The sequence below is a fragment of the Puma concolor genome, chromosome B1 (genome assembly GCF_028749965.1).
Source record: "Puma concolor isolate L17-30 chromosome B1, mPumCon1.1.hap2, whole genome shotgun sequence".
Lineage (NCBI taxonomy): Eukaryota > Metazoa > Chordata > Mammalia > Carnivora > Felidae > Puma > Puma concolor.
Genome location: NC_141670.1, coordinates 141,416,371 through 141,442,444, shown reverse-complemented (window position 1 = coordinate 141,442,444; position 26,074 = coordinate 141,416,371). Strand labels below are relative to the sequence as shown.

Below are 26,074 nucleotides of genomic sequence, written 5' to 3'. Positions count from 1 at the left end.
TGACTTTCATTAAGCAGTCAAAGCTTACTGGATTTATATATTTTAATTTCTATTTTATTTTTCCTGTCGTTTTTGTTAATTCTTTACTTCTGTATTATTTAGGTGCCTTTGCTATTCTTTCTCTACTTTCTTGAAGTAGAATGGTTAGCTGTTCATTTTCAAACTTGTTTTTTCCCTAGTAAATACATGGATGGAATTATTTTCTCTATATTTTATTAAGGTTTGTTATATAATTTCCTTGCCAAAAATTTAAAACTCCATGACAAAATACGTCATAAATAAGTCAAAAGGCAAGCAATTACTTGCAAATAAGTATTTGCAAAATGTATAATCAACCAGGACCTACTATCTAGAGTAAAGCCCCGTGAATCAATAAGAAATAGATAAAATCTTACAGAGCAATGAGCAAATTTAACAGAGAGAACTCTTATATAGATACTAAGCGTAATAATTATATGAAAAGTTGCATATATAGAGAGACTGTCACTTATGGGAATTTTTTTTTTTTTTTAATCATGAAACTATACCAAATGTTTCCCCCTTAACTGACTTGCTACCAAGTGTCTGGCTAATCCCAAGTCCTGAGCTCATTTTTCCCCAATGCCCTCAGCAAACTGAGAGGCAACCAACCCCGTCGTGTTTCTTATTGCCAGTAAAACGTCCTCCGGCAGCAGAGATGGCAGCAAACACTTGGTTACCCAAAGCCCCATCTTCATGGCAGGTATCTTTTTGCCTCTGCATCCCAGGGACTGCATTGGACTCCTTCACACTGGGAACAGGGCCTTTAATGCCTTTAATGAGATCAGAGATCCCGTGCCGGGTCACCCAGAACTAATCAGAAAGCCCATCCTTCAATTCTTCTTCTTCTGGAATCATTGCCAGTAGCTGATTGTGGTTCAGGGTTCGGTCAGAGAAGCAGAACACACGCACAGGCACGCATGCATGCACACTTACACAATACATATATGTATAGGTGTGTGTGTTCCACGTATATGATTTTGTGCCGAGATTTGACCTTATACAGTTAAGAGAACTGTTCAAATGGTGAGTGAAGGGCTGTTTCTTTGGTGTCTGGTGCTGAAGCCTGAAATCACTAGGACACACAGCCCGGAAGGAAAGGCACATGAGAAACGGGGGGGAACAGGGGCAAACGGAGAGACCTGCAAGGATGAACTAGAACTTGTAGCAGGCCATCAGTTGTGGTGTGGGGGTGACCTACAGGAGAGGCTGGCATCTTCAGTTATGGAGCTAAACATGGCCCAGGAGTTGGAGAAGCCGAAGAAGATCTTGTGGGAACTAGAACAACATGGTCGCTTCTTGTGCTTTCCAAATCTATTGCAGACGTGTCTTATGGCCCAAACTAACCTGTACATACCAAAGGAGAGGAAATTATGGGAAACTGAGTTTCTGCTTAGCCAAGTTGACAGAATACAAATTCACTGCATCTGCCATTTTTAACTTTTCACAGGGAGAATGTATTTATATCTGACTTGTATAATTAACACTAAAAAAGTGAGGGATATAATTTTCTTTTTTTTTTTTTTTAATTTGTCTATCTGTCGAGAAAGCATGAGCATGCATGAGTGGAGGAGGGGCAGAGAGAGAGAGGGAGAGAGAGAATCCCAAGGAGGCTCCGGGCTCTGATGGCAGAGCCTGACGCAGAGCTCGATCTCACGAACCATGAGATCACGACCTGAGCTGAAACCAAGAGATGGACGCTTAATTGACTAAGCCACCCAAGTGTCCCAAGGATGTACTTTTCTTAAATAATATACTGACATTATTGCATTATACTGACATCAATTCAGAAAGGATAGCACAAAGTAGAAAGCTAAAGACTAATTTCCCTTATGAACTGGATGAAAAGCAATGTAAAACGAATCCAGGAATATATTAAGAAATAATAGATCAGAGTAAGATTAGTGTGATTTATCATAGGAGTGCAAGGATGAACTCATGACATTAAATTTAAAAAGAAAAAAATATAACTTCTATAGATGCACAAAAAGCATAGGATAAAATTTCAAACTTCCTCATATCATAACTTGATGAAGAGTATATAGCAAACACTTGTAAACCTCATATTCAGTGGTTAAACATTTCAAAGTTTAGCATGGGAATAGAAACATGATAAAAATGTTTGCGAGTACTCTTAACTTTTTATTGGTGATCTGGCTGCGGCAATGCTACAGTGAAAGGAAAGTATCATAAATACTTGGGAGAAGGAGTCAGAATATTATTATTATAAAGGTAGTATGATTATCTGCCATGATACAAAAAATATAAGAAAATTAACTGGAACCCTATTAGAACAAGTCAGTGAGTTTAGTGAAGAAATCGAAGATTGAACTACAATAATAACTCTTTTCTCCAGCAGTAAATAACATAATAACAAAAGACACAAAAGTGAAGGGAGCCTCAGTACTCTCAGGACAATGTCAAGGGTGGCCATAAACCAAGCCACCCTCCCTCCCTTCCTGCATTCCTTTCTTCTGTAATGCCCGAAGTTCCGAAACCTCCCACAAAAGTCCACCAGAGTCGTAAGTCAAAGCCAAGCGGCAAGGGTCGTTTATTGCAGGTTCGAACCTGGTCCTCTGCGCACTCGTCGCCGGTGACGCAAGAGGCCTCGATCAGGGTTGGTACAGCGTTTTTATAGACAGAGACAAATAGCACAGGGGAGGTTTCAAATTATGAGGGGCCTGATTAGTTGATTTTAAAGTAAGGACATTTGTTGTTCTCTGATTGGGCGTCCTTTGTCTGTCCTTTGGCGGGAAGGCTTTGTCCCTTACTTGTGGCGGGAAGAAAAAAAAAGGGGGAAGGGGGAAGAGGGTAGGGTAGGTGGGGAATGTGCTTAAGCAAGCAGGTTTACAGAAGCGAGAAATGCCAGTTAGTTTATGTACAATCACTCATTCCATTACCTATCAGACTACATTTAGGAAGGTTTACAACCCATTCTACTACACAGCGGGTTACATTCAGGAAGGGCTTCACAATGCTCGTAGCAAACAGCAAGCAAAACAGACTTCTCAGCAATTGTATTTCTTATCAAAGATCCATAGTAAGCAGAAAAGAGAACCTAGCTTTAAACTAAGGCAGGGCTGTCATTTGGATTGTTCCTTTCACTTCCTGCCTCCCTCATTGCCTACCCCCCTTCCTCTCTCCCCTCCTTTCCTTTCCTTTCCTTTCCTTTCCCTTCCCTCCCTTCCCTCCCCTTCCCTCACCTTCCCTTCTCTCCTCTCCTCTCCTCTCCTCTCCCTTCCCTTCCTTCCCTTCCCTTCCTTTTCTTTCTTCCTCCTCCCCTCCCTTCCTCCTTTCTTCTCTTCCCTTCCTTTTCTTTCCTTTTTCCTCCTTCCCGTCCTCCTTCCTTTCTTGGATGAGAAACACCTCGGCACCCCAGACGCCGGCTCCCCCTTGTTCCAGACTCACCTGTTCAGAGTCTAGCTCTTGCCACCTGACACCAAATCCCAGTCTTCATCTACCCCTCACCCCACTAGAGGAACAGTATAAGAGGTGCTTTGCCTCAGGGGGACAGCCAGGCTGGGGGTGGCAGTGGGCTCTGGCCCAAGACTGGGGACAGTACAGCCCCAAGGCTCTTAACAGTAGTGAATTGTGCATGCCAGGCCACACATCTGTAGCCTTCTAGGAATAGGTAGGACCCTGAGCAGTATTGTGGGCTTCTGGGGTGGATGAAACCCTGCCGTCCCAGTCCAACTCTGCCAAGGTCCAAGGCCACAGCATCAGCTGGAAGGCACCATTCCATTGTACGTCCTCGGGACCAGGTGTCCCTCCCAGCAGCTGAGAGATGTCTAAAATTTGTTCCAGGAGGATAGTCATCCAGTCAGAATTAAGTCTTCCACAGACTTAATTGCTGCCCTCTGCTCTGCCACAAGTTGTTTTGCAGTTCATGTATAGTAAGGAAGCCTTCTCCATAAGGGCAAGCCATCTCTGGATTCTGTTTTGCACTACGCCTCCTCATAGCTAGCTCTCTCCAAACTGCTAGCATCCGGAAATAATGACTTATGATCACATGAGAAAAGAACATTGACAATTAATAAAAGATCACTGCCTTGAGGCACCTGGGTGGCTCAGTTGGTTAAGCATCTGACTTCGGCTCAGGTTATGACTTCACGGTTGGTAAGTTCGAGGCAGCGGGCTCTGCACTGACACTACAGAGTCTGCTTGGGATTCTCTCTCTCTCCCTGTCTCTCCCTCTGTCTCCCTCTCTCTCTCTGCCCCTCCCCCACTCATACTTTATCTCTCTCAAAATAAATAAACTTAAAAAAAATTATTGCCTTATTTATATACTTGGATTATCATGGCTAATCACGTATTTTTACTAAGATGAACTGTTATAGTCAAAACCATTAGAGTTTTATAAAAAATTATCATCTTTTTGCCCTTCCAAATAAATGTAAGTGGAATCCCAGAGGAATCAGAGGGAAGTAGGGGATAAACTATATTTGGAAAAATAATGGCTGAAAAGTTTCCAAATTTTGTGAAAAGTGTAAATCCATAGAGCCAAGGAAGATGATGCGTTCCAAGTGGAATAAACACAGAGAAACCAATCCAAGGGCTATCTTAATTGTTGAAAACCAGTGATAAAGAGATCTTAAAGGAATTTAAAATGAAGGGATACGTTATGTAAAATAAAGTACCTCTCAGAGGTAATACAAGGCTTGGGACAATGGGATGACATCTTTAAAGTGTTGAAAAGTCAAAAGTCAACCTGGAACACTAATCTAGCAAAAATTTCTTTCAAAAATGAAGGTGAAATATATTTTTTTCAGTCAAACAATAGCCAAGATAATTTGTTAGCAGACCCACACTGCAAAAAATGTCAAAGTTTTTTAGGTAGAAGGAAAATCATATCAGTAAGAAACTTGGATCTACACAAAGGAATGAAAAGCACCAGAAACGCTTAATATGTGAATAAGTAAAAATATTTTAGTATTTTGTCTCTTTAAAGATAATTGACCATTTAAAGTGGACAGATGGGGGCGTCTGGGTGGTGGCTCAGTCGGTTGAGCGTCAGACTGGCTCAGGTCATGATTTCGCAGTTTGTGGGTTCGAGTCCTGTGTGGGGCTCTGTGCTGACAGCTCAGAGTCTGGAACCTGCTTCAGATTCTGTGTTTCCTTCTCTCTGCTCCTCCCCCACTCACACTGTCTCTCTCTTTCTCAAAAAAAAACATTTAAAAAATAAAGTGGACAGATGACTTATGATTCTACTAGTGGTAATGGTTGGTGAGGCAACCAACTTGAGCTTTCTCCTTTTTTTCTCAGTAGATCTTGTTTCTTGTTACAATATAAATTAACATAGATGAGTGTAGAACTACCCAGATCATTTTGTGTGGCCCAGGTAAGGCACACAGAAATGCACAATTCACTCCAATATATGAAATTAATACAACAACTTTTTAATGGTCTTTATTATGTAAAATACTGTGTTGATCACAAGCCATTGATATTCTTCTGGAAAACCCCCACAGTCTCACAGAGTTTAGCTGAGAATTCTTCCCATATGTCCACGTTTAGTAACAGATTTATGCAAACTTATACTCAAATCATCTCTTTTGTAAATCACATCTAAAATCATTGTTTTTTTTTGTTTCTATTAAATATTAATTCCACTAGGTGGAGTCATTTGCTTAGTTTTTGTGGTTCACACTAAAGAGCTTAAAAATAACACATATAATAAGTAGGGAACAAGTCAGAAAAAAGACAAATAACCCTCCCAAGATCTGGTGCTTTGGGCTATATTAGCTTGGCAGACGTATCTTCATTACTACACAGAGTTCACTACAGTTGACCTTTGAACAGCGAAAAGGTTAGAGGCATCAAACTCCGTGCAGTCGAAAATCTGTATATAACTTTTGAGTCCCCCAAAACGTTACCAATAGCCTACTGTTGACTGGAAGCCTTACTGAGAACATAAACAGTTGAACAGAGAACTTATACATACACACGTACATATTTTGTATGTTATATGTATCATATGCTTTATTTTTACAATCAAGTAAGTTAGAGAAAAGAATGTCAAGAACAGCAGAGAAGAGAAAATACACTTACAGTATGGTATGTATCCAAACCATAAGTTTACCTCAACTGTTTACAAGATGAATTGTCTGTTGGTACCTACATCAATATTGTCGTACAGGATACAGAACACTGTCGATGTATGTGTTACTAACACCAGACATGACAAATGAGAAGATAGTGTACAGTCTGTAAGTGTTGATACTTTTTAGCTTTTTGCAATAGATTTGTGTATGTTTTATGGTAGTAAATGATAAAATAGACCAGTATGTCTCTATATTTTATGCATTTATGACACATGTAACTTTTTCTTGATTCTTTCATTATTTCTAGTCTACATGATTCATTTGTGAGTTTTTTCAAATTATTGCAAATCTCCAAAGAATTTTCCGATATATTTATTGAAAAAAATATGTGCATAAGTGAACCTGCACAGTTCATCCTTTGTTGTTTGAGGGCCAACTGTATTTGCTTTTAATGTTTAGCAAAGGACAGTAGCAAGTTTTCTAGGTAGGTAGTGTCTAAATTTTTTCTTCCCAATAGTTGGAACTTTAAAACAGCCCCTGAGGGGTGAACAGATTATTAACTAGGCATCTTAAGTTTTCTCATTTAATCCTGTCAGATGGTTCTTTCATTCAACAGTGATGTATTCAGTAAGTGTCTGTTACGAAAAGATACGTATATATCTATATATATATCTATATATATATATACACACATATATATATACGTATATATATATGTTGTTTTCACTATAGTTCAGCTATGTCATATTTAACTAAGAAGACATAAGGAACATTATTTTTTTTTAATTTTAAATGTTTTTATTTATTTTTGAGAGAGAGAAACAGACAGAGTAAGTGGGAGAGGGGCAGAGAGAGAGAGGGAGACACAGAATCCGGAGCAGGCTCCAGGCTCTGGGCTGTCAGCACAGAGCCCGACATGGTGCTCAAACTCATGAACCCTGAGATCACATCCCAGGCTGAAGTCAGACGCTCAACCGACTGAGCCACCCAGGTGCCCCGATATAAAGAACATTATTAATGTATACATATTGAAATGTAATACTTTAGTCCTTATATCAGCAACCTAATGTAAGATGACACCTCTTCACATAATAGGGAAATAATATTTATTCATTTTTGAAAATGCTATGCAAGTGACACAAATGTGTGGAACGTTTTTTCAAGTAGCTGTAATATAAAAGGCCTAAAGGATTGTGGGGAAACTTTTTTCAGCGTGAAGCTTTTTTGTTGCCATCTTCTTGGGTTTCTACTTTTCTGTTTTTATTGGTACCAACATTATATGGAAACAATATCTTTCCAGTTAAATAGGAAATTCATCTGCTCTTTATTTTGTATTTGAAGTTTTAATGCTCTGTGTCATCAGTTCGTTGACCTCAAGGAAGGAAGTCTCTGAAATGTTGAACTTTATGAGAGCAACCCAATTCTCTTTTTGTGCAATTGGTTTTTAAAAATGTCTTTCTTGTATGAGTACTATTGTCTCCAGTTTTATTGTTTTAAAGATACTCTATTAATTACCTACAGCTGCTCTTGTAAATGGATTAAAAACACAACAGACTTTTGTCCTCCAATCCCTTAGAGAAAATCTAGTGACTGATGTTATTTCCTTTTTTTTTCCCTCTTCATCTTACATCTGTGGGAAAAGGATGACAAATCAGATGTTTATGAAAGTATTGTTAGGAAGGATTCTGAGTTTTCATATCTAATATGTCTCATTTTAAGATAATTCTGATTTTTTCCTTTATTCAGCATATATCGAATAAAATAAGATGTCTAATTCGTGCACAAATCTTACAACTGATTTTTCTCTTTAGGATGAAGGCCTGGCTCGCCAGTTGGTGGAGCTAGGCTACCGGGGGACCGGAGAGGTGGTGAAAAGGGAAGATTTTGAAGCAAGAAAGGCAGCTATAGAGATTGCAAGGCTGGCTGAAAGAACTCAGAAAAAGTAAGTGTCTGTGTTTCCAACCTGGGTTTTATATTATATTGTAGAGTCTCTGTAAAAGCCCAATCTCGCTGGCATTGTTGTCATTTAGGAACACGGGCCGGAGCGGGTAGAACTTAGAATATCCTCAGCATGTGCTCTGCAGACCAGGGATTGAAGGAACTGTGACATGCTTGCAGGAAGCCACATGCAGCTTTGAGCTACTAACTTAAGAAATAGAAGTACCCAAATACTTCTATTTTATTATACTGAAAGTCTTGTTAGAAAGTAAGGCAGTGTTATAGGCTTTATGTATTTATATAGTAAAGACTATGAGTGACTTTTGTCTTAGAATTCTTTGTACTTTTGAGACCTTTACATCTTTGGCATCATTTATGTTCTTACATTTTTGTGAACATTGATTCATTTCACTTTATTAACGGTCTCTGGCTTTTGTTAATGTGACTAATATATAGTTGCATAAAATAGGAATCTAATTAAGTATATTAAACATATTATAAAAGAGATGTACACCTAAAGTGAACTATATCAACTGATAAGCTAATTTGAAAGATGTGACAAAGCAGGACACCTGGGTGCCTCAGTTGGTTAAGCGTTCGACTCTTGATTTTGGCTCAGGTCATGATCTCAGGGTCATGAGATTGAGTCCCATGTGGGCCTCTGTGCTGGGTGTGGAGCCTGCATAAGATTCTCTCTCTCTCTCTCTCTCTCTCTCTCTCTCTCTCTGTCTCTCTCTCTCTCTCTCCCTCCCCCTCCCTCCCTCCCCTGCGCACATGTTCTCTCTCTCTCCCTCTCTCTTAAAAAAAGAGAGAGAGAACACAAGTTCTCTCTCTCTCCCTCTCTCTCAAAAAAAAGAATAAAATAAAAAAAAAGATGTGACAAAGCAATTATCTATTTACCTTTTAAAAATGAATGCTAATGTTGTAAATGTTGGAGAGGACAATTACTTAGGAATTGGTGTATTATTCTTAAGTATAATTTTAAACTACCCCAAAATTATGAGTAGAAATTTCTCATGTGTTTATTATAGCACGTAACGTTTGGGAGTGGAACATGAACTAGTTCCAGGAGTGTGCGATTTTAATTGATTGTTCTAGTAGTTACTGTGTTTCATTACCATAGAATATTGGGATTTAATATATCAACATTTGGTAATGTATTAGTTATCTGATGCTGCCATAACACATTACTACAAGCTTAGTGGCTTAAAACAACACAAATGTTTTTGTTCATAATGTTCTGTGGGTCAGAAGTCAAGGGTACATTGGCTCAGCTGGGTTCTCTGGTCAGTACATCACACGGTTGAAATCCTGGTGTTTGCTGGACTGAGCCGTCTTCTGGAGGCTCTGAAGATGAATCTGCTTCCAGACGCATTCAGGTTCTTGGCCGAATTCAGTTCCTTGTGACTGTGGAACCCTGAGACCCCCATTTCTTTGTCAGCTGTCATTCTGGGGGCTGGTCTTTTGGGGGCTGGGCTGTGGGGTCCTACAGGCTGCCCACATTCCTCCTCATGCTTTCTGTGTGGTCCCCTTCCAGCAAGAGGAGGTCAAGATTCTCTTGCTCTTCAGATTTCTCTGAGTTCTCCTTCTGCAGCATCTTTCCTTATTCCAACCAGAGAAAGATCTCTCCTTTTAGGGGCTTATGTGGTCACACTGGGTTCATCTAGATTATCCTGATAATATCCCTGTTTTAGGGTCTATAACCTTCATTACATCTGCAAAGTCCCTTTTTCCATGTAATGTAACATGTTCACAGTCTTTAGGAATTAGGGCATGGGCATCCTGGGAGGTGGGCATTCTGTTTACCACAGGTAATTTACATAAAAGTTCGATAATTTATTCAACATCGTTACGCATGACTTCTATTCTTAAAAATTTGAAATGATGCCAACTATATGTGTACAATGTGATGTGTCTTATATAGACTATCAGGGGAGTCTTCTCTTTCTGTATCAGTAAATGTTTATCAGGAGCAAAAGTGGACAGAGTTTTGTGAGATTTTATAAGGAATTAAAATATATTCATCTTTTATTAGAGGTGTGCCCTATTTCATGTTAAGAGGAGTGGGCCACGGTTAAAGTGCAAGTGTACATGTCCATTTTGTGTTTGAGGATCAAAGTATTTACTCCATGCAATAGTCTCTTTAACTGGCCAGAACTGGAAGTCATCAGGCTGCTTAAGTACCCACCATGGGAGGCTAATCCCCACCCAGTGTTGCTAGAATCCCAAGGCCTTTCATCTGCAAATCTTCTCTGAGTGATTTTGTAACGGGATGGGCCCCATATGTTGCCTCTTGCCCCATCTGGGAGTCACTTTGCTCCTTTCCCTCCCAGGTCTATTGTAGTTTCTTGACAGCAGGGCCAGCAGAGGGTGACCTAGAGCCAAATATGCCCTCGGCCTAGATTTGCTGGAGAATCACTTTGAAAAATGCACATGAACATCTGCCCGTCTGCCAATTGGTGCCAACATGGAAACGCTTGATTCTACTATCAGATTACCTTATATTAACTTATCTAATGTGCAGGTGAGGAGTCCCACGTAGATCCCCATCCTCTGGTCTGGTAATCATAGAGCACCCATGGTGGGGTACCTGGGTGGCTCAGTTGGTTGAGTGTCCTACTCTTGACTTCAGTTCAGGTCATGATCTTGGGGTCATGGGGTCATGCTGTCAGTGTGGAGCCTAACTGGGATTCTATTTCCTCTCTCTCTGTCCCTCTCCCTCACTTACACGCTTTCTCTCAATACAAAACAAAAAAACAAGTGATGGCACCTAAAAGTAAGTTATTTACTTTGATTAGTTTCAGAGGGGGAGTCTAGAGAGAAGAAAGTTAGATATTGGAGGGAGCACTGTGATGAAGGGGTATTTTGATAAGGATTTCTCCAAAAGAGGGCATAAGGTGAAAAAAAATTATTGTGGGCTTTTGATTTACTCATTCACTTTATAAATACTCATAACACAACTATATTGCATTAGGCACTGTGCTAAATGCTGGGGATATGATAGAACATAGGACAATCCCTGCCCTTAAGAAATTTGAGCACTAGATAAATGAGAGACAATTACATCGCTGGTGGGACTGTGAAACAGAAAACAGTTTGGGGGCTCTTTAAAATGTTACACACAGAGTTACCATATGACCCAGCAATTCCTTTCCTAGGCGTCTCTCCAAGGGGATTGAAAATGTAGGTCCACTTAAAAACTTGTTCACTAATGTTCATAGCAGCATTAGTCATAGTCACCATAAAGTGGAAATAATCCTGGGACGCCTGGGTGGCTCAGGTGGTTAAGCGTCTGACTTCGGCTCAGGTCATGATCTCACAGTTTATGGGTTCGAGTCCCGCGTTGGGCTCTGTGCTAACAGCTTGGAGCCTGGAGCCTGCTTTGGATTCTGTGTCTCCTCCTCTTTCTGCTTCTCCCCCATTCATGCATGCTCTGTCTCTCAAAAATAAATAAAAGTTACAAAAAAAAATTAAAAAAAAAAGTGGAAATAATCTGAATGTCCATCACCTGATCAATGGGTAAAAAAAAAAAAAAAAAATTGGCATATAGATACAATGGGATATTATTCAGCCATAAAAAGGAGTGAAGTACATATTGTTACATGCTACAACAAAGATAAACCTTGAAGACACCAGGCTAAGTGAAAGAAGTGAGAAAAAAAGACTATATACTGTGTAGTTCCATTTACATAACGTGTCCAAAGTAGGTAATTCCATAAAATGCATAGACAGAGGGAGACTTGTAGTTGCCAAGGGCTGGAAGGAAGGGTGAATGGGAAATGACTGCTAATAGGTATGAGTTTTCTTTTTGGGGTGATAAAATGTTCCAGACTTAGATACTGGAGGTGATTGCACAGCTTTGTAAACGCACTAAAGACATTGAATTGTACACCTTAAAAGTTTGAATTTTATGGCATGTGAATTATGGCTCAATAAAAACAAATAGGACAGAAAATAATGCATTCCGTCAGAGGCGCTGTGGTGACACCCTGAAGTGGCACTATGTCAAGATTTGGTGGATGGGAAGAACAGGGCAAGCTCTTCGGAAGGCATGACGGCTAACTTCACTCTTAAAGGATAAGTAGGAATTAACCAGGCAAAGAAGTATGTGGAGATGGACACATCCTGTGACAAACTCCATCTGGTGACAAACTCCCGTTCTTCACAAATCTTTCTCTCTACCTCTTTGTCTTAACATGCATCTGTTCTCTTGCTGAGACTTTTCCCCCTAAAGCCCTGCCAGCTAGAGGCCACTTGTTTCTACACTTTCTGGGGTGGTGTGGTAGTGAGTGGGTTTTTCATTCTGCCTAGTTCCCACAATCTTTGCTTCAAAACCATCTCTGCTTTATTATCAAGTAAACATCATCTCTCATCTGCCCTGCACTGAGATTCATGGCAGCTGGTATAGTGGCCATAAGGCAGAGGCTTTAAATGTTGTGAAGAAGGAATGGGTATAGTTTAGTTGGTGAACTTTTTGTCGAGACTGAATGTTCTGCTCTCCACGGTGTGGCCATGGTATATTAATGAGGCATTCCCATCATAAGTTCTGGAGAATTTCCATTTGTAGTGAGAAGTTCAGTTTATTTATTTTTTATTGAAATAAATGTCTATTTTGAGACAGAGAGTGCACATGGGCGTGCACAAGTGGGGAAAGGACAGAGGGGAGAGAGAGAGAGGGAGAGAGAGAATATCCCCAGGAGGCTCCTCACTGGCAGCACAGAGCCTGACATGGGGCTTGACCTCACTAACCATGAGATCATGACCTGAGCCGAAATCAAGAGTTGGACACTTCACCGACTGAGCCACCCAGGTGCCCAGAGAAGGTCACTTTATTTCCACAGGTGATGGAGAGATGGACCTTAACTGTTTGCAACACAGGTTGAGTATTGGGTTCTTGGGGTATATTTAGTAGTTTAAGGCACTGTTATTCCCATTCCTTTTAGCAAGTCAACATTTATGACAGGCTCTTTACATTCACCCTGGCCCACAGAGGAGAGCCACTGAATCTCTTTTTTAGTGAGTTTGGTTCTATTCTGACCAGTGCATTTCTGATGACCTTGGTGACTGAATCCTTCCATGGACCATAATCCTTTGATGCATCTTCTGGCCTCAGATAATATGTCTATTCTAGCATGCCCACTTTCCTGAGCCTTTAACCTTTCCTCAGAATTCTCTATGCAATGTAGGCATTTCAACCATAGTCAGTGTAGGTCATTGCTTGTTTCTAGTTTTTTTGGAGCCAGTGAGTTTGTACCATTTTCTGGGGTCCTTGTCAAAATGCTATGTCCTGTGGTCTGAGAGAGTGCCACAAGTCAACAAATGCTGATATATTCAGTTTTATTTCTGGCTTTTCTGGTCTAGATTCCTCTCCCCAGTCCTGCTTGTATGTGCTATCTAGGTCTTGTGGCTCCTTTCAGGTAATTCCCCTTTCCTTTCTTATCAGACCTAACATGTCCCTGGCTGTGACCTAATCTTTTATAGACCTGGTGATCAGAAGTAGAATTGGAGACATTTCCTGAGGTAGACACACGTTCCATGGGAGAAAGACCTCTGTATTTTCCTTTTACTTTGCTGCTGCTGGTGGTAGGAGTGTGATAGCTCTTAATGGAGAGGTTGAGATCACTTCTTCAGGCTCAGAAGAGGTCTGGGGAGGTCGGAATCTTCAGGAACCTCTACTCAGTTCTTCGCATCCCATGTGTCAGAATCCTGGGTTTCTCAATCAGAACTCTGATTTTGGTGTATAGACCTGCCCTTGCTAAATGTCCAACTGTCTTTGGACTTTAGCCATTGTGACTATCAAATCCCCTGCTTGATTCATGTTCTGCTTGCCCCCTGCCTGAGGTGAGGACTTCTTTGTAAGCTAGCAAAGAAACTGCGGCTTTTTTATTTTGTTATAGTTGTTGGTTAATTGCCCTCCACTTTGCATTATCAACCTTTAGGGCATCAATGCAATTTAGCAACAAGTATTTGTAATTGCATTATTTTCATATTTATCATTCCCCATACATGTCAGATACCTGAATCATCCCGTTGGCTAGGGCATTCCACTTAAATTATACAGCATCCCAGTTTTCCACATGTGAATGAACTTTTTAACAGTTGGATCACTACCTTGTGCTGGGGTTGTCTGAAAATACCTCCAGGGCTGTGGACCTTCTTGTTAAAGGGCTCATGGTGAGAGATACGGTCCCCATACCCCATCTCACTGCCTGCTTCCTCAGGCTATTCCAGGTAAAGTCTGACAGAGACTTATCTTTGTAGGAAGCAGGCCCAAAGGTGGAGTTAAGAATTCAAAAGGTTAACTGGGAGGTAATAAAAAGAAAAGGTGGAAGCAAGATTAGACCAGAGAGGTGTTAGACCTTAATGCTCACCTGGCAGAGACTCTGTCACATCAGTGGAATGTTTGCCCAGCAGATCACCTGTTAGAGAGGTCCCACATTTGGTGGAGACTGTTTGATCTTCGAACCATTGTCTGTGGAGGCCACCCTGAGAACAGCATGACATCTGCTTATTTGTTGAGGCTAACCAAAAAAATTAACTGGAAGCAATCAGCTATCCATATTTCTTGAATTCCTTTCAGGAAGCAAGTCCTTTAATTTTACAACTCATTTGTGAAAGTTGGATGTATTGGTGTTTTTACATTTTTTAATGTGATGAGTTGTGACAAACATATACAGTAGTGAGACTCTCACGACAGTCTTCATCACCCCCAAAAGTTTCCTCATACCCCTTTGTATTTATGCCCTCCTCCCAGTCCCTGACAGCTGCTCCTCCGATTTCTATCCTTAGAGTTTTGCCTTTTCCAGAATGTCATATCAAATAGAATCATATAGTATGTAGCCATTTTTTTTTCACTAAGGTTTTTGAGACCAGGGAGTTGCATGTATCTTTCTTTTTGTTTATTAATAAGTAGTATTCTGTTTTATGGATGGACAACAATATGTGTATCCATCCATTCTCCAGTGATGGATAGTTGGTTGTTTCTAGTTTTAGGCTTTTCTGACAAACCTGCTGTAAATATTCACAAATAGGTCTTTGTAAGAACACATATTTCCATTTATCTTAGGTAAGTGCCCAAGAGTGGAATGGCTGATTTATATGGCAGGTGTCTATTTAATTTTATAAGAAACTTTCAAACTACTTTCCAAAGTATCATTTTATGTTCCCACTAGCAATGTCTGAGAGCTCCACTTGTCCCACTTCTTTGATAACACACGTGGTATTGTCAGTTTAATAAGTAGTGGGTGTAATGGTTTCTGATTACAGTTTTGGGGTATTGTTCCTTACTAAGAGTGTTGTGCATCTTTCCATGTGCTCCTTTGCCGTACATATCTCTTCTTGGGTGAAATGTCTTCTTATTATTGGTTATAATTGCTCTTTATATATTCTGGTTATAAGTTCTTTGGTAAATATACATTTTGTAAATGTTTTCTTTTATCTTTTTGTGCATATTTTTTCCTTAATGCTATTTTGCAAACAGTAGAAGATTTTAATTTTGATTAAGTGCAACTTACCATTTTTTTAATCATTCAGTTTTATTTTGTATGCCCGAAGAATTATTTGCATATTGTAAGGTCATAAATATTTTCCTTTATTTTATTCTAGGACTCTTAGAATTTTAGGTGTTACCTTTAGGTATATAATTCATTGCGATTTTTTTTTTTTTGGTATGTTTTGCAAGGTAAGAGTCAAAGATTTTTGTTTGTTTTGTTTTTAAATTTGGATTTCCAGTTGTCAGCAGTATTTGTGAAAGGCTATCCTTTCTCCATTGGATTTTGAAGACACCTTTGCCAATAATCAATTGACTGTATGTATGAGTCTATTTCTAATGGATTTTCTATCCTATTCCGTGGACCTATATGTGTCCATCATTGTGCAAATAACACATTATCATGTTGCATCAGGTAATACGAGTCCTCCAATCTTGTTCTTTTTTGTTTTTCTTTAGAGAGAGAGAGAGAAAAAGAAAGGGAGAGGGAGAGAAAGAATATATCTCAAGCAAGCCCCACACTCAGCATGGAGCCCAATGCAGGGTTCAATCCCATGACGTTGGGATCGTGACCTAAGCCAGAATCAAGAGTCAGACGCTCGATGGACTGAGTCACCCAGGCGCCCCTCTGGTTCTTCTTTTTAAAACTTGTTTTGAGGGGTGCCTGGGTGGCTCATTTGTTCAGTGTCTGAGTTCAGCTCAAGTCATGATCTCGTGGTTCATGAGTTCGAGCCCCGTGTCAGGCTCTCTGCTATCAGTACAGAGCCTGCTTCAGATCCTCTGCCTGCCTCTCCCTCACTCTCTCTCTCAAAAATAAATAAAAATATTTAAAAAAAAAAAAACACACTTGTTTTGAATTCTAGGTCCTTTGGTTTTCCATGTAAAGTTTAGAATAATCTCGTCAAATTGTACAAATAGACCAACCAATATATTATCTGAATCTGTAGATAAATTTGGGGAGAATAATATGTTAACATATTGGGTTTTCTGACATATGAACACTGTATAACTTCCATTTATTCAGATCTTGGTTATTTCTCTCTGAAGTATTCTGTAGTTTTCTATGTATAAATCTTGTACATGTTTTATTAGATTTAATCCTTCGAATTTCATCTTTGTCATGCTATTTTAAATGGTATTGTCTTTTAAATGTTAGTTTCCAATTGGCTATATATAATATATAAAAGTGAAATGGATTTTCTGTAGTGACCTTGTGTCATAACTTTCTTCAACTTACTACGTCTAGTAGCATTTTTTTGTGTGTGTGATTTTTTTTTTTTTTGTAGAAGAACATCAATAAAAACTTTTACTTCTCTTTTTGTATGCTTTTTTCCCTCTCCTTCATGTACTACGTAAAGGCTGGAAAATAATGCTTAATAAAGGTAGAAAGAATAGACATCTTTGCTTTTTCCCCAACCCTAAGAAACATTTTCTCTTTCATTATTAACTATTATGTTAGCTATAGGTTTTTTGTAGATGATATTTATTAGGGTGAAGAAATTCTACTTCTTTGCTAAGAGGGTTTTTTTTTATGATAAACAAAAGTCAGATTTTTTTCAAGTGATGTTTTTCTATTTATTGAAATGATATTATGGCTTTCACTTTTAGACTGTTGCTAAAGTCAATTACATTGATTAATTTTATGGTTTAATTACCCTTGCATTTCTGGGTTAAACTTACCTTATGGCATGTATGTATTGTTGGATTCTACTTGCCAATAGGATGTTTGCTTCCATTTTTGTGAAGGATGATTGTCTTCAGTTTTTTTTTTTTCCCCTTGTAACTGTGTTTTCTTCATTTTGTATTGAGGTAGTTTTGGTCCCATAAAGTGCCTTGGGAAGTTTTACTTATCTTTCAAATATTCTGGAAATAGTATGTAGAGTTGATATTATTTCTTCCTTAATTGTTTGATAGCAGTTACCAGTGAAACCTAGCCCTGACATTTTCTTTATGAGAAGCCTGTTAACTACAAATTTAATTTCTTGTAGATAACAGGGAAGTTCTGGTTACTTATTTCTTTTGGAGTAAGATTTTGTAGTTTGTATTTTTCACGTAAATTTTTCACTACATTTGTGTATCAGACATACAGGCACAAAAATGTCATATTTTTATATCATTTTTGTTATCATTTTAATATATGTAGAATCTGTAAGGATGTTCCCTCTTTCATTCCTCATGTTAGTAAGTTGATCCTAATTTAACTGTATGGAAGTTTACTAATTTTTTCAAAGAACTAGCTTTTGAACTTGAATGATTTTCTCCAGTATTTTTCTCTTTTCTATTTCATTGGTTTCTGCTCTGTATTACCTCAGATTGCATTCGGTTTAGTTTTTTTCTTTTTCTCGGGTCTTAGGTGGAATCTTAGATATTGATGTTAGGCCTTTCTTCTTTTCTAATGTAAAGTTTAATGCTATATATTTTCTTCTTGTTACTATTTCAGCTACATTTCAACAATTTTGATGTTTGTCTTGATTTTCATTCAATTCAAAAGATTTTAAAATTTCCTTTGCGACCCAGTTATTTTGAATTTGTTTAACTTCCAAATATTATAGCTTTTCTAAGTATCTTTTTTTTCTAAGTTTATTTATTCATTTTGAGAGAGAGAGAGAGCACATGCGTGCAAGCAGGGCACAGGCAGAGAGAGAGGGAGAGAGAGAATCCCAAACAGGCTCCATGCTGTCAATGCAGAGCCCAAACTGGGGCTCAGTCTCACAAAGCTTGAGATCATGACTTGACCGAAAGTCAAGAGTCAGACGCTTAACCACCTGAGCTACTCAGGCGCCCCTCTAATATCTTTTTGATATTGATTTCTAGTTAAATTCTATTATAAAAGGAGAATATATATTCTGTATGGTTTTATTCTTTTAAAATGTACTGAGATATGTTATTTTGCCCCAGAATATGGGTTATGTCAGTGACTGTTCCAGGTTCGCTTGAAAACATTTTGCTGTTGTAGGTGGAAAATTCTACAAAAGACAGGTCAGTTTGCTTGATTGTGTTTTCAGGCTTTCTGTATTCTTACTGATTTTCTGTCTACTTGCTCTGTCAATTAATTATTTGACAGTGTCACTAAATGAGTGTTGCCAACTCCAAGTATAATAATGGATTTTTCTGTATATTTTTTCAGTTTTATCTGTTTTTGCTTTATGTGTTTTGATGCATACACTTCATGATTTCTATGTTTTCTTGACATAAAAGTCAAGAAATGACTCCCATAGCATTTCTTTTTTACTATTCTTTGTATCCCCGATAGTAATTCCTTTATCTGAAGTTTGCATCTTCTGATACTTATAGAGTTACTTGAGTTTTTAAATAGTATTTGCATGGTATATTTTTCTACTTTTACTTTTAACTACTAATATTTATATATTTAAGATGGATTTCTTATGGACAGCATATATTTGAATCTTGCTTTTTTAAACTCAGTCTTCAAGCACTGCCTTTAATTGGTATATTTGGGTGATTTATGTTTTCATAATTATATATATGTTTTAAATCTATCATCTTGCTGTTTCTGTGTCAGATTTTTACCTTTTCCTGCCTTCCTTTAAATATAGTTTTCAAAAATGATTCCATTTAATCTCATACTTGACTTATTTATACCTCTTTAAGCTTTCTTTTTTTTAGTGATAGCTCTTTTAAAAATTAGTGTTTGCTGGAGTTGGTAACATTCAGCTTTAGCTTTAGCTTTTAATAGTCTACATTCAAATAATATTATGACTCCTTTACATAGTGTGAAAGATCTTTGCCCGGGTTCCATTCATTCTTCGCATGTATGTTCTATTTTTGCCATACGTTTTTACTTCTAAGTGCATTGCAAATTCTACAGTACATTGTTAGTAAGACTGTGATCATTTTAAGTGATTCAAAATGAAATATATTCTTTTTTAAATGTTTATTTCAGAGAGAGAGAGAGAGAGAGTGCGAGTGTGCAAGAGTGAGAGCATAAGCAGGGGAGGGGCAGAGAGAAGGGGAGACACAGAATCCGAAGCAGGCTCCAGGCTCTGAGCTGTCAGCACAGAGCCTGATGCAGGGCTTGAACTCAGACTGCAAGATCATGACCTGAACGAAATTCTGCTGCTTAACCAACTGAGCTACCCAGGTACCCCTGAAATGCATTCTTTTACATTTATCCTCATTTGATCATTTTTGGTACTTTTCATTTCTTTGTGTGCCTCAAAACTTCTATTTGAAGAGGGAAGTTTTAACTCGATAACTCCTTTTAAGCTTCCTTATTGTACAGGTCTGCTAGCAGTGAATTTTCCTCCCCTATCATTTGTTGAGAAAAGTATTTTTCCTTTGCTTTTGGAAGGCATTTGTTGCTGGGTATAGAGTTCAGTTTTCAGATTCACATGCGGTGTGTCAGCAATCTCTGCACATCTGTGCCCGGGTGGTCAGGTTCACTTTCTCTCTCCCATGCTCTTGCTCTTTTTCTAGCAGCAGTGCATCTCTGTGTCTGCCGTATGACTGAAATTTAACATTTAATAGTCTGTTGGCTTAGCTTTTGTTCTGACAGTTACCATTTTCTGCATTATGAGCTTGATCAAGTGATCATTGTCAATGCTTTCACCTAAAAGATGGGTCATGGGGCACCTGGGTGGCTCAGTCGGGTAAGGATCCAACTTTGGCTCAGGTCAAGATCTCATGGTTCATGAGTTCAAGCTCCCCACCCCATCTGTGCTGACAGCTCAGAGCCTGGAGCCTGCTTCAGATTCTGTGTCTCCCTCTTTCTCTCCTCTCTCATCTCTCTCTCTCTCTCTCTCTCTCTCTCTCTCTCTCTCAAAAGTAAATAAACATTAAAAAATAAAAAATAAATAAAAAAGATGGATCATTTCTATCTCTTAGATTTGTAAGGAGTAAGTACTGTAAGTGATACCTTGTTACTTTATGCACATAAAGTACAGTGTAATTAATTATAGTATGTTATATTACTAATTATAAGAGCAATATCTTCCAATTTCTCATTAAATTCCTATATCCAATTACATAACCATGAATACTGTCAGAAATTCTTCTTAAATTCTTTTTATTTATTTTTATGAGATAATTGACTTTGCTTCAAGTTTATTAGAATTACAATTGTAGAATTATAATTCTTCTGAATAAATGCTTGTATGGAACTTGTTATTGAGAAACCATTTCAAATGCAACATTTTCCTAATATCTACAGCAAAAATAATGGATAGAGGTCTTCTCTCATGCAATTAAGGTGTGGCTAAATCAAAAGATTATTTCACAGACATTCGCTGAGACTATAAATTATGTAATATCAATAAATGCTCACTATCAATTAGTTGGATATTTTATTTATTGTTTAAAAATATTTTTTTAATATTTATTTTATTTTTAAGAGAGGGAGAGACAGAGTGTGAGCAGGGAGGGGCAGAGAGAGAGGGAGACACAGAATCCGAAGCAGGCTTCAGGCTCTAAGCTGTCAGCACAGAGCCCGACACAGGGCTTGAACTCATGGACTGTGAGATCATGACCTCAGCCGAAGTTAGATGCTTAACCGACTGAGCCACCCAGGTGCCCCAGTTAGTTGGATATTTTAAATCACTGAGACCTACACACTGAATTTTTCCTCTCTTCCTCTCTCATCCCCTCACCCTCTCTCCCTCTTTTTTCATTCTCTTCCTCTCTCCAACAAGCAAGTAATTATAGATGTTGTTGATCTTTTCAAGAAACATCATAGCTATCTATTTATCTACCAACAAATGTATATTACTACTTTTTTGGTGAATACACATATGAACATATTCATAAGTGCAATTAATTTTAACTCAGGGAGTAAATAGACCCATTGCTTAGATGAACTGATTATTTTTGTATTTGACGTATTGTCACCATTGCCACATTTAGTTATAGATCTTAGCCTCTTTGAGCTTAAAATAAACCTAAACAGAGTCACAGAGAAAACCATGTAGACAAAGTGCAATACTGATGATAGATCAGCTAATGATAAATTAAAAAGCAAGTAAAATTGGCATGTTTAAAAAAGTCATAGCCCTTTTCTTCAGAGTATTATTTAGATTCTGTTTTTGTGGTTGTTCTTAATTTAGCTATTGGCTTAAATTTTGTTAATGCATTCAGTAGTCATTCATAATCCCTTTGTAAGTAGTTTTAAGGTTCTCTTCTCAGATTGAGTGGATTTGCTTGAGCTCTGCAGATGCCTTTAACAGCAGTTTGGGATTTCTTGAAATGTTCCCTTCCTTTGACTTTTATTACCTTATAACCTACCATTTTTCTTCTGTGTTGCTGTTGTCTGCTATCTCTGCAGTCAGTCTCTGCTTCCTTCTTCTCACCACCTTGGATCTCTCCCCAAGGACAGTTCTTTGGTATTTTCACCTCACTTGTATTTCACTATTTTTCGTCTCAACCACCTTTAGGTTTTCAGTTATCCTGAGTCAGATCTGCAGTCCTGATTTCTCTTCGGGGATTTTAGCTCCATATCTGTCCTTTAATATTATGTTGTCAAACCAATAATAAAATAAAAAAAAAAAAAACCCTCCCATTCTTGTTCTCTTACAGGTCTGCCTGCTCCCCATACACAAATACCATTTTTTTTTTAATCTAGAAGCTTTACATTTTAAGTCTACTTGATAAGCAATTTTAAAAAGCAGTTAACGATGGATACTGGTTGACTCTTGTTTATACTTGCTCCCACATTCATACATTTGCCCCTCCTTTTGTACATTGCTAATTCAGTTTTTCTTTAGACTGACTTGGTGTATTGCAGTGTCTCACCACATTGCTCAACTTCAGTTTTCCTCATTTTCTATTACTGTGTTGCCACATCATGCTTCTGTGAAACGGCTTTCACAACATCTTCTCATCCCTACCCTTTTACATTCCTTTATCTATCAGCTATCTAAATCTGCATTCCTACAAAAAGAATTTGAGGTGGTTTGCATGGGAAATATGAATCTCTTGGCAATAAGATTTTGAAAGGTGGAGAGAATAAAATATGAACGTTGAAAAAATGCAATGAGGCTGAGGTTGAGGTTAGGGCCTGAAACATATGCTAGATTTGGGAAGATAATTCCAAGAGGAAAATATTTACATTATATAATTCCACCTGGAACAACAAAACCATTGACCATAAATGTAGATATTCCTGGTTCTAAGAGGTGTAGTGGAGGCAGAATTTTCCTTGATCCTCTTAGGGTCCCTGGATGGGTCTGAAAATTAAGCTGATAAACACAGATTAACAGGAGAAAAGATTAAAATTTATTTAATATGTTTTATGTGACACAGGAGCCTTCAAGAGAGAAGAAAGACCCAAAGAAGCACACTGGAATATTTTGTGCTAGTTCTGACAAAAAATGGCTGGTAGTGGAGGAAAGTGATAGGTTATGGAGTATGAGCTAATTGTAGTAAACTGGGGGATACTTAGTGAGGCTTGTTTGTTGGGGGATTCTTTGTGGCAGTCCTTTGCCTTCAGAGAAAACTATGCTCCTTTCCTTTGGGTATAGGGAGGGCGCCTCTAACATGAGGGTTTTATGACCGCTTCAAGGAAGAGGAATGAGGAGGGAGGAGGTCAGAGTGACCTTCCACTTCTGCCTAAAATTTTCAGAATGCCAAGGTGCTGTATTTTGGGGTAGTGTGACCTGAGCCCCATCGGAGCTGAGCTGCTTTTACCCTCTAAGGAGTTAGATAATGGCAACGTAGGATGACAGAGTGAACCATGCCACCATCAACGTTTTATAGTTGTAATAATACCAAGTTTTACAGGAAAAAGCGATTCACTCTTGCCCTAAAGGATCAGTAGGAATTCTTATCCCTTACATTTCTTAAAATCCTACTAAATTACCTGATTTCACCTACCAGAAATTTTCTTTTATTACTACTTATAAGCAAATATGCTGAGCAATTATCTTAACTTAATGTTAGTCATCAGAAATGTTGCTGTTTTTATTTCTCTTTATCCAAATTGTTCTGTTTTTCCTGGCTTACTTTTCCTCATTAGAATTCAAGAAGACATAGATTCTCAAAAATTGACATTGTTCTTGTGCTGCTTTGGATATCCAGTTGAGGCTGATCTGCTGAGACATTCAGTATGATATGGTGGGAGATTAGGAAGGTTTTCATACTATTGTTAGGCTATTAAGGCTCAAGAGACGTTGACTCTGCTTGACTTTGACCTTTATTAAAAATGTCTTACCTAGCTAGTGCTCTTTGCCTCCCAGGAATTGTTTTCTGTTTTTTACGTATTCCCTTACTCATTACTTATAATCTCCCTACCTCAAGTACGTACACACACACACACACACACACACACACACACACACACACACACACACCCCAAACACATCAATCTGTTCTCCTACCTGCTTACTCATTTTTTCTACTAACCAGAGGACCAGGACACTTAACTCAGAATATAAAAGGTGCCTGCTAGACATAGGCATAGGGGCCTATATTCTTTTTTTTTTTTTTTTTTTTTTAGGAGAGAGAGAGAGAGAGAGAGCAAGTAAGGGAGGGGCAGGGAGAGAGAGAGAGAGAGAAGGGGGGGTGGAGAGAGAGAGAGAGAGAGAAGTGGGGCTCATCTGAGGCTTGTGTTTTTACCCAAAGCAGGGCACTGGCTCACCCAAAGTGGGGCTCAAGCACACTTAAAGCAGGACTCATGCTCACCAGAAGCAGGGCTCATGCTCACCCCATGTGGGAATCAAACTCACCAACTTTGCCAAAGTCAGATGCTTAATGACTGAGCCATCCAGGCGCCCTATATATTCTATTTTTATGGTGAAGATTATTTTTAGGATTCACAGCAAAATTATTCAGTAGATTCTATATTACTCGTAAGTATTCTAATGATGTTGTTATTAGAAAATCAATCTGTATAAAGACTGGCATTAAACTAGCAGTGTTTCATTCACAATCTATGAATGAAACTGTCAGTTGTTACTATTGGTGCCTCAGAACTCATTTTGTCTGCATATTTGACTACTGTGATTGCTTGGGTGCTGGAGTGAACTTGAAAGAAATGCACTGGCTGTGGTACCCATCTTAAGAGATGAGAGGAAAAATACTTATCTAGTAGTCAATCAGGACAAAAGTTTCATACATGGTTTAGGAGATGTGAATAGAGGGAGGGAAGGAAATTGTTCAGAAAAAATTAGCACATGAGTCCAGAACATTGAAAGTATTTGTTTCAGAAAGCAAAGTTGATGTCAAGTCTCTTACTCCCTTTTTAATTTAAGGACCTCAGGAACATAGAATTGATTTGATTGTGCTTCTCATTTCATAGCACACTATTACCATGAGTCCCTGCTAGGCTCCTCTTTAGTGAAAAAAAATTTAAGTGTTTTCCTTCTACAACTCCCATTTAAAAAAATTTTTTTTTCAACGTTTATTTATTTTTTTTGGGACAGAGAGAGACAGAGCATGAACGGGCGAGGGGCAGAGAGAGAGGGAGACACAGAATCGGAAACAGGCTCCAGGCTCTGAGCCATCAGCTCAGAGCCTGACGCGGGGCTCGAACTCACGGACCGCGGGGCTCGAACTCACGGACCGCGAGATCGTGACCTGGCTGAAGTCGGACGCTTAACTGACTGCGCCACCCAGGCGCCCCTACAACTCCCATTTTTAATCACATTTCTCTTCCTCCTCACATATGTTGGGGAGCAAGAATTTCCTCTATCCTTCAAGGTCCTTCTAGCTGGACTAAGAACCAAATTGACCTGAGACAGATTAATAGGAGTAAATCAGATTTGATAGTGTGTGTATGGGGAATCCACAAAAACATGGAAATTCTAGACAGTGAGGCAACATGATGCTTATATGAGCTAAGGAGAGGGGGAGGGGCCTGAGGACCCAAAGGGGAGAAAGACTGTTGCAGGAAGGTGAACAGAGATGTTTGGAAAACAAAGGTTGCCCTATTATGCAGACAATTTTCTTAAAGAGGAATCTCTTCTAATAGCTGTCTTCCTGGTAAAGCAGACAGTTGAGGTAAAGAGTTTTTTCCCTGAATCTGCTGGGTTGGGATTGTTTAACTCAAAATAATGTTCATACCAAAGTGGCCCATTTTGGGGTGGCCTACATTTGGTCCCTGTACACACCTATCCTAGAATATGTATTTCCCTTGCTTTCTTCCTTTAGTACATTTATTTAAATATATACTTTTTAGTACAATATTTAAATTTTTACAGTAATGTGAATTGCACTTTATATACTATATTTCTTATAATTTGTTACTAGATTGTTTAGGACAGTGGGGCTTCAATGTAGGTAGTCATATCATTTGCAAATGATGTTATATTGACTTTCTTCCAATCACTTGCTTAATTTCTTCTTTTTTATTGTACTTATAATGTACTTCAGTACACGGGTGAATGGGACTGTTGATAGTGGGCTTTCTCCTTTTGTTCCTGGTTTTAAAGGGATAGTGTCTGCTGTTTTTCTGTTTATAGTGGTGTGCAGGCATGTGTGTGTGTGTGTGTGTGTGTGTGTGTGTGTGTGTGTGTGTGTGTTTGACATGGAAAGTTCCCTTCTATAAGCAGTTAATGGAGATAGATGATCATATGGTATTTTCCCTTTATTAAAGTAGTACAAAGTATTTAAGGAATATTCTAATACTAAACTATTTTTG

At 38.5% G+C, this 26,074-nt stretch overlaps 1 protein-coding gene across 3 annotated transcripts in view; it reads left to right on the top strand.

Annotated features, from left to right (window-relative positions):
• CFAP299 (cilia and flagella associated protein 299) overlaps positions 1–26,074 on the top strand; it is a 591,216-nt gene that overhangs the window by 5,779 nt on the left and 559,363 nt on the right. For all 3 annotated transcript variants that reach the window (XR_015250377.1, XM_086704767.1, XM_025922322.2), the window contains exon 2: positions 7,871–8,001. Coding sequence is in view for 2 of the 3 variants with exons in the window: in XM_086704767.1 (XP_086560893.1) it covers positions 7,871–8,001 (131 nt within the window). In the remaining variant the exon portion in view is untranslated. The remainder of the gene's footprint in view (positions 1–7,870; positions 8,002–26,074) is intronic.